General features: G+C 37.0%; 1 protein-coding gene across 2 annotated transcripts; it reads left to right on the plus strand.

Moving 5' to 3' along the window:
* The first annotated feature begins 1,912 nt into the window (after positions 1-1,912).
* LOC132105928 (ATP-binding cassette sub-family D member 2-like) lies at positions 1,913-18,107 on the plus strand. 2 transcript variants are annotated; one of them, XM_059511473.1, is made up of 10 exons: positions 1,915-3,041; positions 4,231-4,411; positions 4,573-4,694; positions 9,330-9,501; positions 15,112-15,206; positions 15,659-15,804; positions 16,358-16,503; positions 16,718-16,802; positions 16,882-17,007; positions 17,686-18,107. In XM_059511473.1, the coding sequence occupies exons 1-10, from the start codon at positions 2,097-2,099 to the stop codon at positions 17,900-17,902; spliced, it is 2,235 nt and encodes a 744-aa protein (XP_059367456.1). In that variant the 5' UTR covers positions 1,915-2,096; the 3' UTR covers positions 17,903-18,107. The 2 variants fall into 2 exon arrangements, with proteins under 2 accessions (XP_059367457.1, XP_059367456.1); XM_059511474.1 differs by lacking the exon at positions 17,686-18,107 and having other exon boundaries at positions 1,913-3,041; positions 16,718-16,809; positions 16,882-17,011.
* Positions 18,108-18,422: the final 315 nt, after the last annotated feature.

The following is an 18,422-nucleotide window of genomic DNA, read 5'->3' on the forward strand; positions in this document are numbered from 1 at the left end:
TTTCTAATTTTAATATCTCAGTTCAACAACGGAATACGGAACGACGCAGCAAAGTTGTTAACTTTTTTGTTAAAGTTGTTAAAGATTTTAGATTTTATTATAAATAATATTATTGACAAAGCACATCGTAAGGTTTGACAATTACAAGAAAATCATATAATGATGATAGTAATAAAATATATTTTATAATACATTTTTATATTTAATTATATATTATTATAAGTATGATTAATACAATATGTTATATATTAAAATAATATATTTAATTTGAAAGGTATTTTTTAAAACAGAATTACTAAACAAATATTAATTTTGACATTGACATTTTTTATTGCATAACAAGAAGATTAATACAACATAGAGGACCACGGTGTTTTCAACTATTACCAATTACATTCATAACAGCATCTAAGGAACAAACAGAAAAAAAGGAAAGGAGAAAAAAATACTAAGAAATTCCGATAAGAAAATGATTTTTAAAAAAATATATACATCTTATTTGCTTTTTTTATTTCTTAGATCTTTTAACCTCTTGAGACCCTGCGGCCTCATATGAGGACGTTATATTTTTGTGAATTTCTCTGAGACTGTTCATGTCACAGTTTTAAGTCTGGATGTCCTGTACAGAGCACATTCAGAGCTTTTCAGAGATACCAAATGATTGGATGTTTCACATGACCACTCCCTCTCCTTGGTCATCAAAATATCTAAAATTAATTTAGTGACACTCTTATGGAAATATGATAATATTTTGTAGTTATCATTTAAATCTGTCTAATTTTTAAATTATGTGTCATAAATCAACTTCTCAGGAAAATGTTATGGGGTTTCAAATCAAAATATGACTTTCTGTTACTAAACAGGACATTGATTTCATACATGTCCTCACATGAGGACACCGGGACTAAAAGCATATTTATTACGCATTTTTGGAGACATAACAAATGAATAGTGAAATAAATTATATTTCAATATTCTATGAAATATTATATATTATTATGAAAATCTTGTCAATTATTACTCCCATTATTACACTTCTTTTTTCATTACATGTTGCCCCAAAAACACATTAATATGCAAATTAGATTTAGTTTATAGATACATTGTATATAATGAGAAACCCCATTAATGGTAATTTTACACAAATTTTGCAGAAAGAAAAATGGTATATTGAATCATTCTGTTATAACATATTTGAGAATCATCTTTATACAAAGTTTGGTAAAAAAAAAAAAAATCTTGAAAACTAAAAATGTATCGGTGATTTAAAAAAATCGATTGATTTTGCATATGCATCTTCATTCATGTCTTTTCTTTTTTTTTTTTTAAGAAATTGAGTCCCGATGTCCTCTACCGAAGACATAGCATAACTTATGAATGAAATGCATGAATGCAGAGCACAAGGCTGCACTTGGAAATCCCGTGTGCAATGCATGACATGCAATGTGCATCTGTGCTTGCAAAGTGAACGAAACTGCTTTGCAGCATTTCACACCAGCCAATAGGGGCTATTCCAGACAGGCTGGAAAGATAGAGGCAGCTAGTTAGAAAAAAAGCCACAGTTCAAAGGATGTTTACATTTTCAAATAAACTGTGAAAATGTGTCAAATTAACTTTTTGTACCAATGGAGTCTATGTGTGTCATACAGTAAGATAGACCCACTGTACTCGTATGAGGACATATTTTTCTGCAAAAACTACTTCCTGTACAAAAACACATTTTAGGTATTATACTTATTAGGTCCTACATATCCAAAATAGCAAGAACAATTATAAAATGCACACCAGGCAATCTCTCGGGTCTCAGGAGGATAAAGCTTAAATTCTTAAGTTCAATTTTAAATAATGAAATCAGACCATTCTGCTATATTTAAATACGTCAAGTGCTGCAGCCAATCAGCGTGGAGTGGGGGCGTAACCAGCAAGAAACCCCAAATGACGGAAACGTCTTAGCTAGCGGTGCAGTTTCAACCTCACGGCAACATGAATTATATGTATATATTCTCTGTTTAAGTCATTGAGTGACCATATGGATGTAATTTGGAACCAACTGAAGATTGCAAACGATTTATTTTTTACAAAAGCTGGATTAAAAAATGAGCAACATCCTCCATGCAGCATCAAAAGTGAGATGGAATCAGAGCACTGCAGCGAAAAGAGCGGTGTTCCTGGCGGCCGCCGCATACGGAGCGAAAACGCTTTACCCCATCATCTGCAAACAAATAAATCAACGGAAAACAACCAAGAGCAACACGTCTGCACCGGGACATGAGAATGGATTGATACCTGCCCCTAAAACTACACCGGAGACTGCCTCTAGCCTGAGTAAATCGCCCGGCGTCAATGCGGAATTCTTCAAGCAGATTCTTGAACTGGTTAAAATCGTCTTCCCGAAGTTTGTAACTAAAGAACTGGGTTTACTATGTTTACATTCACTAGCTCTGGTTTCACGGACGTTTCTGTCGATTTATGTGGCAGGTCTGGATGGTAAAATAGTGAAAACTATTGTAGAGAAGCAGCCGCGGAGCTTCATGATCAAACTGATGAAATGGCTTCTGATCGCCATCCCGGCCACATTCGTCAACAGCGCGATCCGCTATCTGGAGTGCAAGCTCGCGCTCGCGTTCCGCACGCGTTTGGTGGATCATGCATATCAAACGTATTTCACCGATCAGACCTATTATAAGGTCAGCAATATGGACGGGAGGCTGGCGAACCCGGACCAGTCTCTAACCGAGGATGTGATGATGTTCTCGCAGTCGATTGCTCATCTGTACTCGAACCTCACCAAACCCATCCTGGACGTGATACTGACTTCATATACTTTAATACAGACTGCGAGATCTCGCGGTGCGAACGCAAGCGGACCCACTCTCTTAGCGGGTCTGGTGGTGTTCGCCACGGCGAAGGTTCTGCGCGCGTGCTCGCCGAGGTTCGGGAAGCTGGTCGCGGAGGAAGCGCACAGAAAGGGCTATTTGCGCTATGTGCACTCCAGAATCATAGCCAATGCAGAGGAGATCGCTTTCTATAGGGGACATACGGTAAAGAAACGCATGATGCACACGTGCATGTAGAAAAATCTGTATAACATTAGTAATTGCTTTCTGGGGGGGCGAGGAAATGCATCAATCATATAGCGCAAATGTGATTGTAGAGGACTTTTAATCGTGTCAGACACAGTGTGCACATGTGCATAGGCTTACATATATAAAAATGTTACAAAAATGCAAAGGAAGTCACATATTATAGGGAAGTATGGTGAAGAAGTACATCATTCATGTGTGACCCTGGACCACAAAGACAAATCGCCTTTGAAGTTGTCCAAATTAAGTCCTTGGCAATGCATTCTTCTAATCAAAACTTACGTTTTGATATATTAACGCTAGGAAATGTACAAAATATCTTAATGGAACATGATCTTAATATCCTAATGATTTTTGCCATAAAATAAATATCTATAAGTAGGCTACTGTATATTGTTGAATATTGCTCAAACTATAACCGTGCAATTTATGACTGGTTTTGTGGTCCAGGGTCACATATGTGTTATTTTACTTTTATGACATAATTTCATTTTTAATTGAAAAAAAAAAAAAAAAAAAAAAAAAAAATATATATATATATATATATATATATATATATATATATATATATATATATATATATATATATATATATATTCTTATATAGGCCTATACTTATATACTGTATAAGTGCCAGAAATGATCTTCCGTACATGACTGAATAGGGATTCATTCTTAAATTTCAATTAAATTATTAGATCATATAAGCATTTAATTGCTGGAATGAGCTTCCATATAGAACTGCATAGGGACTCATTCCTCAATTTGAATTAGATTTTTTAAAATGGATGTAAGGAAATATAATTAAATTGACACTTTTTAAAGAACTCATACAACCATATTTATATACAATATATATTTTTAAACTACAAAGAAGTTTGTCAAGTTTATGTTAGTTTGAAAAAACGTTTTTGAAAGCCTTGTTGTGATAGATAGATCGATAGACAGAAATAGATAGTAAATGTATACAATCATATATACACTCGCCCTTTTTTTGTCGCATAGCCTAGATAATATGGAGTGAATACCCTGTACATTATACTTCATAAAAAGAGGTAGCCTGTAATTGTTATGTTGTTTCCATAACTAGTCATTACTTTGTAAGTCTCTCAGTCGTTGGTAAATTAAATCTGTTCTCATGTGGCAGGTGGAGATGAGGCAGCTGCAGAAGTGTTATAGTACCCTGGCGGAGCAGATGAACCTCATTCTATCAAAACGTCTGTGGTACATCATGATTGAACAGTTCCTCATGAAGTATGTCTGGAGTGGATGTGGCCTGGTTATGGTGGCAGTGCCCATTATCACTGCTACTGGCTTTGCTGACAACGGTATGTAGAAGTCTAGTTTGTACTGTACCATATATACAATCTGATTGCAATTTCTTTCAAGCTTTATTTGAATGATGTTCCAGTGCTTCTATTTCAGAAATATAGGTCATATAAGAGTACTATTTGGTTAAATATGTTTCATATTCATTTGTTTCTTAAAGAGCTGGCTGACGGTCAGACACAAGTGTTGGTGAGTGAAAGAACAGAGGCCTTTACAACAGCTCGCAATCTGCTGGCCTCAGGGGCGGATGCCATTGAAAGGATCATGTCTTCTTATAAAGAGGTAAAATATTAAACATATATAAATTAAATATAAATTCTTCTTTCTTGACATTTTTCACAATTATTTCCTTTTATGTAAAAAGTTTTTATGTTATCTTAAATACTTATTTAAGATCTATTTAAAACTGTATGTTTTTGGAAGAAGACTCTTATGTTCCCTGAGGCTGCATTTATTTGGTCAGAAATACAGTAAAAAGGTGCGTGGAATAATGGGATTTGTTGTCTTCTACCACACCGCTGACGGCCATCAATCAGACAATATGAAAACGATTACCACTTGTTCAACAAATATATACACTCGTGTACATTCAAACACAATAATTGGGCATACATAGCAAACGCAAGTTCGATTTGCGCGAGTAGATTACATACAAAGTCAATGCAAAGACGTGATCAGACTATGGATCAGACGTTTGGCGTGCATGCCCCAAAATACTAATCTTGTTGAACGTTATAATAGCATACGTGGGATCTGTCCTTGTCGACAGAACCACCGGCAGACGGTAAACAGTAATTATGTTACATAAATAAGTAACACAATCCACCATAAAACGTGCAAGAAGAAGTCAATAAGGAAATGCTTGAAGCAAGCTAGTGGTTTGCTGGACGCTAGACACTACATCCACATTTGTCCACGACACTGTTGTCATGTGGTTTCTAAGTCAGTAAAGGTGGTAACAAAGGGTTACTAACGTCATTGACAGGTGACTGCACTGCCTCGTGTCACTGTTTAGAATGGAAATTTTGTCATGATTTACAAGTAGTTGAAAACATTAGAGCAGGGGTGATCCTAATCAAACACACCTGAAGCAACTAATTAAGGTCTTCAGGCTCACTTAAAAATTAAAGGCAGGTGTGTTTGATTAGGGTTGGAGCCAAACTTTGCAGGACAGTCGATCGCCAGGAGCAGGGTTGGGCACCCCTGCATTAGAGATATTGTTAGGAATCAGCTGGACAAAATATATAACACTAGCCTATTGGTTTTTGGATATTTTACTGCAAATATCTTACAAATTGTACCTTTAAGCACTGTATAAACTATAGTACATTTCTATATAAAACAATAGTGGATTTCATGTCAAAATTGTATATATATATATATATATATTATTTTAAAGAATTAAAAGAGCAGTTTCATGTCCATCAGTTAGTAATTAGTAAAGTAGTTGTATAGGAACAGTAACTAGTAGCTAGTAATGAAGATTGTGCACTCAACTGTTTGCGAAATGGAGCTTTGTGCTCATGTATCCTACCTCTCTCATTCAGCACAAATCCAAATATTCCGTTAAATTTCCATATTTGCGATGTAACGTATCTGAATGCTAAACTATTATTTACTATGTAAATTATAGGTTTTGTACTTCAGTTCCAACCAAGTGGGAAAATCCTGCTCTCTCTTGTGAAGCCCACATGGAAGTGTCTTAAACTGAAATTAGTTGACTGGCTGCTAGAGGCTGGCTGCAAAAGGGAGTTAATCCCTTAGACTGCCCGTGTTAATATTCCCATCTTTACAGTAGAAAAAACATGTTTACAGCCTGGTACGAAAGATGATTTTGGTCTATATAGCAAATTTTGCCTTTGAGGAGGGTGATTTTTTTTATAACTCATCCGTTTAAATTATATTAACCATCTGGAGTCGATTAACGCGTATACGCGTTATGAGTCATTTTCTCCTGATAACCCCGAAAAGAACTTAAATTACACTTTCAGTTTTGATTGTACAGTTGATTGCCTTAAATTTCTGCATAATTATGGGCGTGGCCACTTAAATGACAGGTGGATTGCCGCCGTCGAGCTAGGTGGGCGTGGTTTCAGCTACCAGCTCCTGCATCTTTGCCAATTCTCGATTATCCGGGAATGACACACTGGGAACGACTCCGCCTGCTTTTATTTGGTTCACTGTATTTTATTTTGATAAAGTACTAACTGTGCTGTAAAGTTAGCAATGCTGGAACTTATGTGTTTTGTGTGTGGGGGGGGGGGTGTGTGCGCCGGCGCGATCACTTCAACTGTTTCCTAATACCAGCAGAATCAACTTTATACACTTATTGTCTTATTAATAATGCATCACTGTATAAAGGTGTTTTTTTCTACACTCACAGTGAAAACAAAACATTGTGCTTTTGTAAAATAAAGAAAACTAATAGGATGTCGCTTTCTGCCATTTGAGTTTCCTTTCTGTGAACAAATTAAGCCTGCCACAAAAATGAACTGAAACTCAGCGTGCATAGGCTGTTACATGTCGCACTTTTTTTCTCCCTTGTTTATCTATAAACTAAATCAAATATATTTCAAGAATTTAATCCTTGTATGTATATATGTACTGCAGTAAATATGTACTGCATTACCATGACATCTGTGTACCGTTCCACCTCTAATATATTGCTTTGTTACATTTGTTTTATTAGTATATTCATTAATTCTACCACAAAATGATGGGAACTACAAAAAACCCTCGCACTGTCATGACAAAAATAATTTTTTCTTGTTTAGCAGTACAACAGCAAGGGCAAGATCACCACTACAGGAACTGAAACCACAAAGGATGTGATGTCATGCTGCAGTGAAAGCTGGGAATCTTAACGTAGGCTTGTGATCAGTGTTGGTATCAACTGCCACTCCGTTGACTAAGCCTGCTGGGCAAAATAATCCACCATCTGTTGAATAGAAAGCATCAGTCAGAGCCGCTTCACAGATGCTGCGTGTGTCCATTACAGTGTTAGATACTATAAAGCACGACAACACTTTATTTCAGACCTTTTAAAATATCATATTGTGTTCAAATTATACTTGTCAACTAGCCCAACATGTGATTTGTTAATAATTAATATCTTGACATTTTCTCAAGAAATGTGAGGAAGTGAAGTAAATGTGAGTGGTGGTGAGTTGGTAGGGAGCAATTCTCACTGTAAACTAGTTTCTAATTAGCATGCCTATTATTAACATATTGGCTATTTATTAGTACTAAAGCACATATTCTGCAAAACCAATACCCAATACCTAAACTTAAAGGGATAGTTTAAAAATTAAAATTGAGATAATAATAAGACCTTTGTTCATCTTCGGAAAAAACCAATTCAGATATTTTTGATGAATGCTGAGACCTCCCATAAACAGCATGGATATTACCACATTCAACACACAGAAACGTAGCAATGACATCGGTAAAATAGTCCATTTAACATCAGGTGTTCAATCGTAATTTTAGCTTATAGAATAGTTTTTTTTAGCAAAAAAAAAAAAAAAACTGTAATAACTATTTATACAACAGTCCTTCTCACAGAGACTTCCATTTTGTAGTGTACCCCAGAAAGTAATCAGCATTGTTTATGTTCAGTAGCACGCGCATGTTGAAGGAAAACAACACTGATTACGTTGATTACGTTCTGGGGTACTCTCCAAAATGGCGGAAAATGGTAACTCGGGGATAAGAATTGTTGAGTAAGTTGTTATTATTGTTTTCTTTGCACATAAAAAGTATTCTCTTAGCTTTCGTAAAATGACGGTTGAATTGTGTTAATTTGTGAGTGTGAGTAATTAATGACAGTGTGCTTTGTGCTTTTGTCTATTTATTAGGTTATTTTTATTTGTTTATTTATTTACTTTTAATATTTGTATAAGCTTTATTTTATTTTATTTTAGGCTAACACTTTACAATACAGGTTCCATTAAGTATCGTAAATTAAAGCACTAATGCATTTTAATCTTATGGTGAAATGACAAACTTGTTTATTTTGTTCTCAAATAGCTTGCATTCAGCTCTGCCTCTGCAAAACCAATTCTCTGCCCTATATTTTGGGCCTGTCCAAATACCCGCACTTGTGGTCTTGGCCGTATAAGAGCATGTGCACACAACAGGAAGTAAGTGTGCAAGACTGCCCCAAGTCTTAAAAACGCCAAGGTCCTGTTCTCTTAACACTTGGGTCTTCACACCCTTAAGTTTTATAAAACGCCTTTAAGTCTTCACACCCACTTGAACACTTGGACCAAGTCCAGGAAATGTGTAAAGTACTGTAAGTAGACACGTGTTCAAGTGCAAAGACCATAAGTGTGGGTATTTGAACAAGCATTTGTTGTCCTTTTTGATAGTTTTACTCAATTGGAAGTAGAAGACTGAAGAGTAGAAGACTGAAGAAAATAGCATGTCTAATTCTATGACTATAAGTTAAGTATAAGCAATAGTAGTTTAAATAGTAGCAATAGTAGCAAAGACACAAACATTTCTAGATTCTCAAATCCCTTAGAAGGTCAATTAACAAGTTACTCTCAAGAGATGAATTTTTCCTGTTGACTCCACTGAGTCCCTGAAGGAAAGCACAATGTTTCTTGCCGAGGCTTTTGGGATGTTGTGTGTCTGCCTAAACAAAGAAAAACACTGGCTTAACACTTCCTAACACATGCTTTGGATCAGATTAAGCATTCTGGCCATAAACTTCACACAGTAGGTTTAGCATAGGCTGATTAGCATTTTTGATGCTAGTTAGGTCACTTGTTTACATAAGTGTCCCAAATACCTGGTCACTTACTTTGGATCCGACAAACAGCAGTGGAGCAATGCTATCTGTTGTTAGGTCACCTCAGCCTCTAAAGAACTCGCTATCACTCCAATCAAATACATTTGCTCTGTGTGCTTTAGGTCACCGAGTTGGCTGGCTACACAGCACGTGTGCACAACATGTTCTTGGTATTTGACGAAGTCCAGAGGGGAATATACAAACGTTCATCTGCTGTCTTGACCGCAGGGGAGATGATAAGCGGGGATGATAACCGACCTGAGATGCACATCAATGGCCCTCTGGAAATCAAAGGTCTAATTAACATGTGTTCACCCAAAAGCATAAATGACCTCACCTTCATGCATAACCTGTAAGACTATTTGTCTTATGTGGAACATTAATACCCACAGAAGAAAGAAAGTCGTACAGATTTGGAACAACAGGAGCAAAAGTGATGACAGAATTATCTTTTTTGGGTGAACTGTTCCTTTAATTGCTCAGTCATTCCCCTAATGATTGAGTGGCATTTATTTATTTATTTATTTATTTATTTATTTTAATTGGAATGAAATGTATTTATAGATAATATTAAAAGATGTGTAGAGAGAATATTCAGAAAACTTGAGGCACTTTCCACAAATACACTACTAGACAAATGTTTTTGAACAGTAAGATTTTTAATGTTCTTTTTTTTTTTTTTTAGAATTCTGTTCTGCTCACCAAGGCTGAATTTATTTGATCCAATATCCAGCAAAAGCAATGTGAAATATTTTTACTGTTTAAAATGCTTTCTATTTGAATATATTTTGAAAGGTAATGTATTCCTGTGATCAAAACTACATTTTCGTCATTATTACTCCAGTCTTCAGAGTCACATGATCCTTCAGAAATCATTCTATTATGCTGATTTGCTGTTCAACAAACATTATTATTATTATTATAGGATTCTTTGATTATTAGAAAGATACAAAGATCAAAGCTTTTGAGCTTTTTCTATACCATTCAAAAGCTTGGAGTCAGTATTAAAAAGTATTATAAAAAATTAATAATGATAATAAATGTTTTTTGAGCAGCAAATCAGAATATTAAAATGATTTCTGAAGGATCTTGCGACCAGAGTAATAATGCTAAAAATTCAGCTTTGAAATCACATGAATAAATTACATTTTAAAATATATTCAAATAGAAAGCAATTATTTTAAATAGTGAAATATATTTCACAGTATTACTGCTTTTGCTGGATTTATATCAAATATAAATGCTGCTTGATGAGCAGAAGTAAATTCAGAAAAATCTTACTGTTCATAAACTTTTGACTGGTAGTGTATACTTAAAAATAAGGCCCAAAACCTTTAAAGAGGAAGAAATAATAATTTAAGAGTTGGAAAAGTAATTTTTATTTTATATTGAAAAAATGTTTTTCAATTTAAATTGTTTATTTCTTTCTTTTGAGTTTTCAGGTTTCCTTTCAAAGGGGAACTCCACACTGCATTCTCTAGAGGGCGCTAGGGGAACGCCTCCAGCATGACCGGTGTCTGAAGCTTGTATGAAAAAATTACAATGAACTTGACATTGGCAGAGTGTTGTTAGGCTTCCTCTCATTTTAGATAGTCATCCTGGTGAAGCCTCCAATCTCCATAGCTCAGCCTAGACAGTACTTTAGAATATAGGCTCCTTTTTTTGTGAGCCTCGCTAACTGTCTCTAGCGCTGAGTGTAGTAAGGTCTCCTCTCGTTCTAGAGAGTCGTCATGCAGATGCCTCCATTCTTAAGAGTTTCTCTAGGGCTGAGTGTTGTTAGACTTCCACTCTTAAAAGCTCCCCTACCAGGGTTGAACGTTGTTAGGTCTCCTCTCATTTTAGAGAGTCCTCCTTCTGAAGCCTCCGCTCCCCAGAGCTCTGCTTAGACAGTAATGGCGCTTTTCCATTACCAGTACCAGCTCGACTCGGCTCGGCTCGTTTTTCGCTCCATTTTCCATTGCAGATAGTACCTCCACAATAGTACCTGGTTGTCATAGCGACGATGCAGGAAACTGCCGTGACGTAATATTCTACGTGACACACACCCGCTACCCACACACACAGGACAATGGAGGAAATCGAGTGCATGTTGTTTTTGATCCTCGGGATGTGGCTGTTTCTCACAGCAAGAAGACAAACGTTTCAGGAGAGGCTGAGGGCAGCAAAACGAAACACTGCTGAAAAAACTATCTGGATACTATTGCTGGCGCGTGTAATGATGACGCAGTGAATAGTGACGATTCTCTCTGACCAATCAGCAGTCTGCTGTGTTTTCACGCCACATTATAGTATCGCCTCAGCTCGCTTGGAACCTTGCCGGAGGTGGTACGAAAAAAAGTACCTGGAAGCCGGTACAGGTACAACAAATCAGCAAATCAGAATATTAAAATGATTTCTGAAGGATCTTGTACGAAAAAAAGTACCTGGAAGCCGGTACAGGTACAACTTTTACACAGTGGAAAACCAAACAGAGTCGAGGCGAGCCGAGGCGAGCTGGTACTGTGTAGTGGAAAAGCACCATAATATGAGCAGTAGTCTCTTTCTATTTGAGCCTCAATAACTGCCTTTGGCGCTGAGTGTGGCTAGGTCTCCTCTCGGTTAAGAGAGTCGTTATGCTGAGGCCTCCACTCTTGAGAGCTCCTAAACCAAGATAGAGTGTTGTTAGGTTTTCCTTTCATTTAAGAGAGTCATCCTGCTGAAGCCTCAGTTCTGCAGAGCTCCGTCTCTGGCAGTATTATAAGTTTGTAGGCTCTTTCTGCCGAGCCTCACTAACTGTCTCTGGTATTGAGTGTAGCTAGGTCTCCTCTCACTTTGGCGAGTAGTCATGCTGAGACCTCCACTCTTAAGAGCTCCCCTACCAGTGTTGAGTGTTGTAAGGTCTCCTCTCATTTTAGAGAGTCATCCTTCTGAAGCCTCCGCTCCCCAGAGCTCTGCTTAGACAGTAATATGAGCAGTAGTCTCTTTCTATTTGAGCCTCACTAACTGCCTTTGGCGCTGAGTGTGGCTAGGTCTCCTCTTGGTTTAGAGAGTCTTTATGCTGAGACCTCCACTCTTAAGAGCTCCTAAACTAGGATTGAGTGTGTAGGTTTCCTCTTGTTTAAGAGAGTCATTCTGCTGAAGCCTCTGCTCTCCAGAGTTCCCGCTTAGACAGTAATATTGGTATGTACAGTCGTGGCCAAAAGTTTTGAGAATTACATAAATATTGGAAATTGGAAAAGTTGCTGCTTAAGTTTTTATAATAGCAATTTGCATATACTCCAGAATGTCATGAAGAGTGATCAGATGAATTGCATAGTCCTTCTTTGCCATGAAAATTAACTTAATCCCAAAAAACTTTCCACTGCATTTCATTGCTGTCATTAAAGGACCTGCTGAGATCATTTCAGTAATCGTCTTGTTAATGTTGACGAGCACAAGGCTGGAGATCATTATGTCAGGCTGATTGGGTTAGAATGGCAGACTTGACATGTTAAAAGGAGGGTGATGCTTGAAATGATTGTTCTTCCATTGTTAACCATGGTGACCTGCAAAGAAACGCGTGCAGCCATCATTGCGTTGCATAAAAATGGCTTCACAAGGCAAGGATATTGTGGCTACTAAGATTGCACCTAAATCAACAATATATAGGATCATCGAGAACTTCAAGGAAAGAGGTTCAATTCTTGTAAAGAAGGCTTCAGGGCGTCCAAGAAAGTCCAGCAAGTGCCAGGATCGTCTCCTAAAGAGGATTCAGCTGCGGGATCGGAGTGCCACCAGTGCAGAGCTTGCTCAGGAATGGCAGCAGGCAGGTGTGAGCGCATCTGCACGCACAGTGAGGCGAAGCCTTCTGGAAGATGGTGTAAAGAAGGGCAGCAAAGAAGCCACTTCTCTCCAAAAAAAAAACATCAGGGATAGATTGATCCTCTGCAGAAAGTATAGTGAATGGACTGCTGAGTACTGGGGCAAAGTCATATTCTCAGATGAAGCCCCTTTCCGATTGTTTGGGGCATCTGGAAAAAGGCTTGTCCGGAGAAGAAAAGGTGAGCGCTACCATCAGTCCTGTGTCATGCCAACAGTAAAGCATCCTGACACCATTCATGTGTGGGGTTGCTTCTCATCCAAGGGAGTGGGCTCACTCACAATTCTGCCCAAAAACACAGCCATGAATAAAGAATGGTACCAAAACACCCTCCAACAGCAACTTCTTCCAACAATCCAACAACAGTTTGGTAAAGAACAATGCATTTTCCAGCACGATGGAGCACCGTACCATAAGGCAAAAGTGATAACTAAGTGGCTCGGGGACCAGAGTGTTGAAATTTTGGGTCCATGGCCTGGAAACTCCCCAGATCTTAATCCCATTGAGAACTTGTGGTCAATCCTCAAGAGGCGGGTGGACAAACAAAAACCCACTAATTCTGACAAACTCCAAGAAGTGATTATGAAAGAATGGGTTGCTATCAGTCAGGATTTTGCCCAGAAGTTGATTGAGAGCATGCCCAGTCGAATTGCAGAGGTCCTGAAAAAGAAGGGCCAACACTGCAAATACTGACTCTTTGCATAAATGTCATGTAATTGTCGATAAAAGCCTTTGAAACGTATGAAGTGCTTGTAATTATATTTCAGTACATCACAGAAACAACTGAAACAAAGATCTAAAAACAGTTTAGCAGCAAACGTTTTGAAAACTAATATTTATGTAATTCTCAAAACTTTTGGCCACGACTGTAGGTTCCTTTTTGTGAGCCTCGTTTACTGTCTTTAGCACTGAGTTTAGTCAGGTCTCCTATCATTCTAGAGAGTCGTCATGCTGATGCATCCACTCTTAAGAGTTTCTCTACTATGGCTGAGTGCTGTTAGGCTTCCTTTTGCTTATGAGCTATCCTGCTGAAGCCTCCGCTCTTTAGAGCTACGTCTTTGGCAGTAATATGTGTCTGAATGCCCCTTTTTTCGAGCCTCACTAACTGCTTCTGGCGTTGAGTGTAGCTAGGTCTCCTCTTGCTTAGGGAGTCGTTATGCTGAGACCTCCATTCTTAGAGTTCCTTACTCTGGTGGATAAGTTAGTCTATGATGACTGGAGCTTGAGCCTGCCCGTAAAGCCTAGCGTTTCGCTAGCAGGGATGCTGTTCCTTGAGACTAGACTTGGGGAAACTCATCCCTCAGCATGGTGCCGTTGTAACTATAGTTCCCTGAGAATAGGGAATGACACGCTGTGTCTCCTTCAGACAAAGAAGTGGATGACATATTCTGCAGGTGCCCTTTTATGCCTGCAGTCGCTTTATTGTTTACATCATAGGCTGCCACCTGCCAATGTCAAGTTCATTGTCATTTTTTCATTCATGCTTCAGACACCGGTCATGCTGGATGCGTTCCCCTAGCGCCCTCTAGAGGATGCAGCATCTCTTTCCATATTCTCAGGGAACCATGGTAACCTGAGACATTTTGCAGTTTGGCAAATAAGTATTCAGATCAAATATACCAAAAAGTTTGGAATCAAATGGTAGTTTGTAGTTATTAACAAATATATTTGACATTAATTAAATAATTTATTTTGATCTTTTTTAATACAGTAACTGAAATTACAGTGGTTGAATGGTTAAACTTGATGAAAAATGTCAACACTACAATTGCCTTTAAAAACATGAGGAAAAAGAGTCATTGCTTGTTTTCCCACAGTGCTCTAGAAGACTAACTTCATGATTAGATAATAGTTACTGTATGTGTCATACATCCCTAATATGTCTCACACAATTAAATAAAACAATAAAATGTACCTCTGATGCTTTACAAAACAGTAATAGGATACCAATGTGTACTGTATGTATGGAATGTGCCATAACTTTCTAATGAGAGATGTTTATTCCTCAGTTTGATTGTATTCTAAAACTCTGTCCGATTATATACATTTTTCCACTGTTTCTACAGGCAAAGTGATTGATGTGGATAAAGGTATAGTCTGTGAAAATGTGCCTATAATCACGCCTAATGGAGATGTGGTTGTGTCCTCCTTAAACTTCAAGGTGAGTTAAACAAGATTAAACATTTAACTTTTAGTACTACATATTTGGTAAAAAAAAATGCACTGTTTGCTATACACATTCAATGATACTGTAGATATATTTATTGTGTTATCAGTCAAGATCATAGTTTTATATTTACACATGCGACTCAAATTGTGCTAAACAAGTCAAGACAAGATTATGAAGGGAATGTTGTCTGGCATTGTGCAAAGCAGAGTTTAGTTGTTTATGGTCGCCAAGCTACATGTCAAATTCTTGCATTAATATAGAATTTGTCTATATTAATCATATAATTTGGTTTGCATCCATCAATTTCCATTCCAGTTATTTTACCACCACAGTTTTTAAATTGTAGTGCTTGAGATCAAATTAAAGGATGTTGTTATATGCTGTACTTTTCACGTGACCATGCGAACTGTACTCAGTTTCCTGTAACTGGATGTTGTTTGCAGGTAGAGGAAGGGATGCATTTGCTGATCACAGGGCCAAATGGATGCGGGAAAAGTTCTCTGTTCCGGATCCTCAGTGGCCTGTGGCCCGTGTATGGGGGACTTCTGTACAAACCATCACCTGAGCATATGTTTTACATCCCACAGAGGTACAGACAACACTTACCCATGGGATCTCACCCGACTCATTTTCCCGTCCTTTGCCGCGTTGCTTAACCCTTGTGTTATGTTGCGGGTCAATTTGACCCATTTAGATTTTCTAGTTGTTGGAAATACTGGTTAACCTATGTTTTTTTCTTTATATTGTGACTTTTTCCTCATTTATCATCATGAACATGCATGCAAAGTTTCAACATGCTGGTGTTTTTTGACATATACAAACAAAATTACTATTACGTTCGTGATGTTCGCGGGTCAATTTGACCCGCATATTTTGACGCTCTAAGGCAACTGTACTGACCCAAAATAATAACATTTCTTGGTTATATTTTGTTATTTTTTATTTTTTTACTACTTTATGAAGCTAAAAAATGAGGATTTACACACTTATTTTAATACAGAAAATATTTTGTCAGCCACTGATGTTACCATGACCTATCCTTTATTTTTTATAGATAGATAGATAGATAGATAGATAGATAGATAGATAGACTGACATAATATCTGTAAATAACAGTAAAACATTTTTTTTCCTCTCTCCAGACCATACATGTCAGTCGGAACGTTACGGGACCAGGTCATCTACCCTGACTCTCTAGACGACATGCAAGACAAGGGTTACAGAGACAGGGACCTGGAAGTTATTCTGGACATTGTCAATCTAAACCACATTGTTACCCGGGAAGGAGGTTTGTACACGTAATTCCCATTGAGCATTACTAATTACATTTCAATCTCTTTTGGATCTTTGATAGAATTATTGTGTGCTGTATAACCGGATCACAGTTGTTTTGAGCCAGCTTTCCACCAATTAAAAATGCCATTTTGTCATTTATTTTGAAAAAAAAAACAAAAACAAAAAAACGCATTTTTGAGGTAATTCACTACTGAGTCTGTTTACAGGGTGGGATGTTGAGCTGGACTGGAAAGATGTTCTTTCTGGAGGCGAGAAACAGCGTATGGGCATGGCACGCATGTTTTACCACAAGTAAGATGTCATTGCATATATTATTTTTATGTATTTTAATAAATTTGGAATAATAACAATAATGTATGCCTTTTTTCAGGCCTAAGTATGCTTTGCTCGATGAGTGCACCAGTGCGGTCAGCATTGACGTAGAGGGTAAAATATTTCAGGCTGCAAAGGATGCTGGTATCTCCTTGCTGTCCATCACCCATAGACCCTCTCTATGGTAAGAAACATAAAACCTTACATTCCTTGAAATAATCGTAAAATTTACATTTAGTCATTTAGCAGATGCTTTTACCCAAAGCGACTTAGAAATGAGGACAACAGAAGCAATCAAAACCAACAAAAGATCCAAAAAATCCAAGTGCTATGACAAGAATCGGTTATCACAACGCAGTGCACGTAGAATGTTTTATATACAGTATATATAACAGCATAACACACATACAAACACGTAGATCGAATAAAAAAGAATATAGAAAGTTAGTTAGAGTTTTTTTTTTTTTTAAGAAAAACTAGCATTTAGAAAACAAATAGAGAGTGCAAGTGATAGATAACAACAATAACAAATAAATAAAATAGAATTAGAATAGAAAGTGCTAGAGTGTAAAATATAGTACAACACGATTAAATGTTTATATAAATATGTTTTATTTAATTTTCTTATTGCACTAAATGAATGCCTTAAATTGTCATCTCTCCCTCTGAAAGTATAGTAGTAGTATGTACATTTTTATTGAAGAACATTAACTAGTTGGGAATTGTAGTGATTGACTTTGCATAAAGGAACATTTTACCAGTTACTGCAGCAAAAAATGCATGGAATGCATTAAACACACATACACTATATATTAGATTTCATCAAATGATGTAACTTCATACTCTTCTCACCCATCCGCAGGAAATACCACACACACCTGTTGCAGTTTGACGGGGAGGGCGGCTGGCGGTTCGAGCAGCTGGATACGGCCACACGGCTCTCACTGACGGAGGAAAAACAACGCTTGGAGTCTCAACTCGCAGGCATCCCTAAGATGCAGCTCAGACTGAATGAACTGTGTAAGATCTTGGGCGAAGATTCGGTTCTAAAGACAGTGGAGAGCAAGTTTGAGGACTGAAAGAATCTGGAGATGCTTGATGTTCAGGAAAACCTTTGGTACTTTTAAAATTTTAGCAATGATTTTAACATACGTTGTGTATACATGACAATTCAATACTGAAATTGGAGTTTAATAAGAATTGTAGAAACATTTCCCTTTTGTTTTATTTTTTGTTTTTATAGTTTAGTTTTGCTTTCTTTGTTTGCTTTTTGTTTTGGTTAATTTGTTTTAATTTTTTGTTTGTTATATTTTTCTGTTTCCTACTGTTTTGCTATTTTGTTTGTTTTAGTTCTTTTGTTTTGCTTTTAGTCATGTCTTTTGTTTTTTTGTTTTGTTTGATTTTCAAAAAACTTATTTAAAAAAAAAAAACTTATTTTTGATAAGTTTTCAGAACTTTATTGAACCTATTGCCTAGAAATTTAGCTGTAAAAATTATGTCTTGAATTTCCTTTCCTGGATTAACTCTTTCAGCTAGTTATTTTTTAGGCAGTGTACTTCAAAGGATGTATTGCTCATTTCTTATTGATATTTTAACCTA

Source organism: Carassius carassius, chromosome 26, assembly GCF_963082965.1.
Source record: "Carassius carassius chromosome 26, fCarCar2.1, whole genome shotgun sequence".
NCBI classification, from domain to species: domain Eukaryota; kingdom Metazoa; phylum Chordata; class Actinopteri; order Cypriniformes; family Cyprinidae; genus Carassius; species Carassius carassius.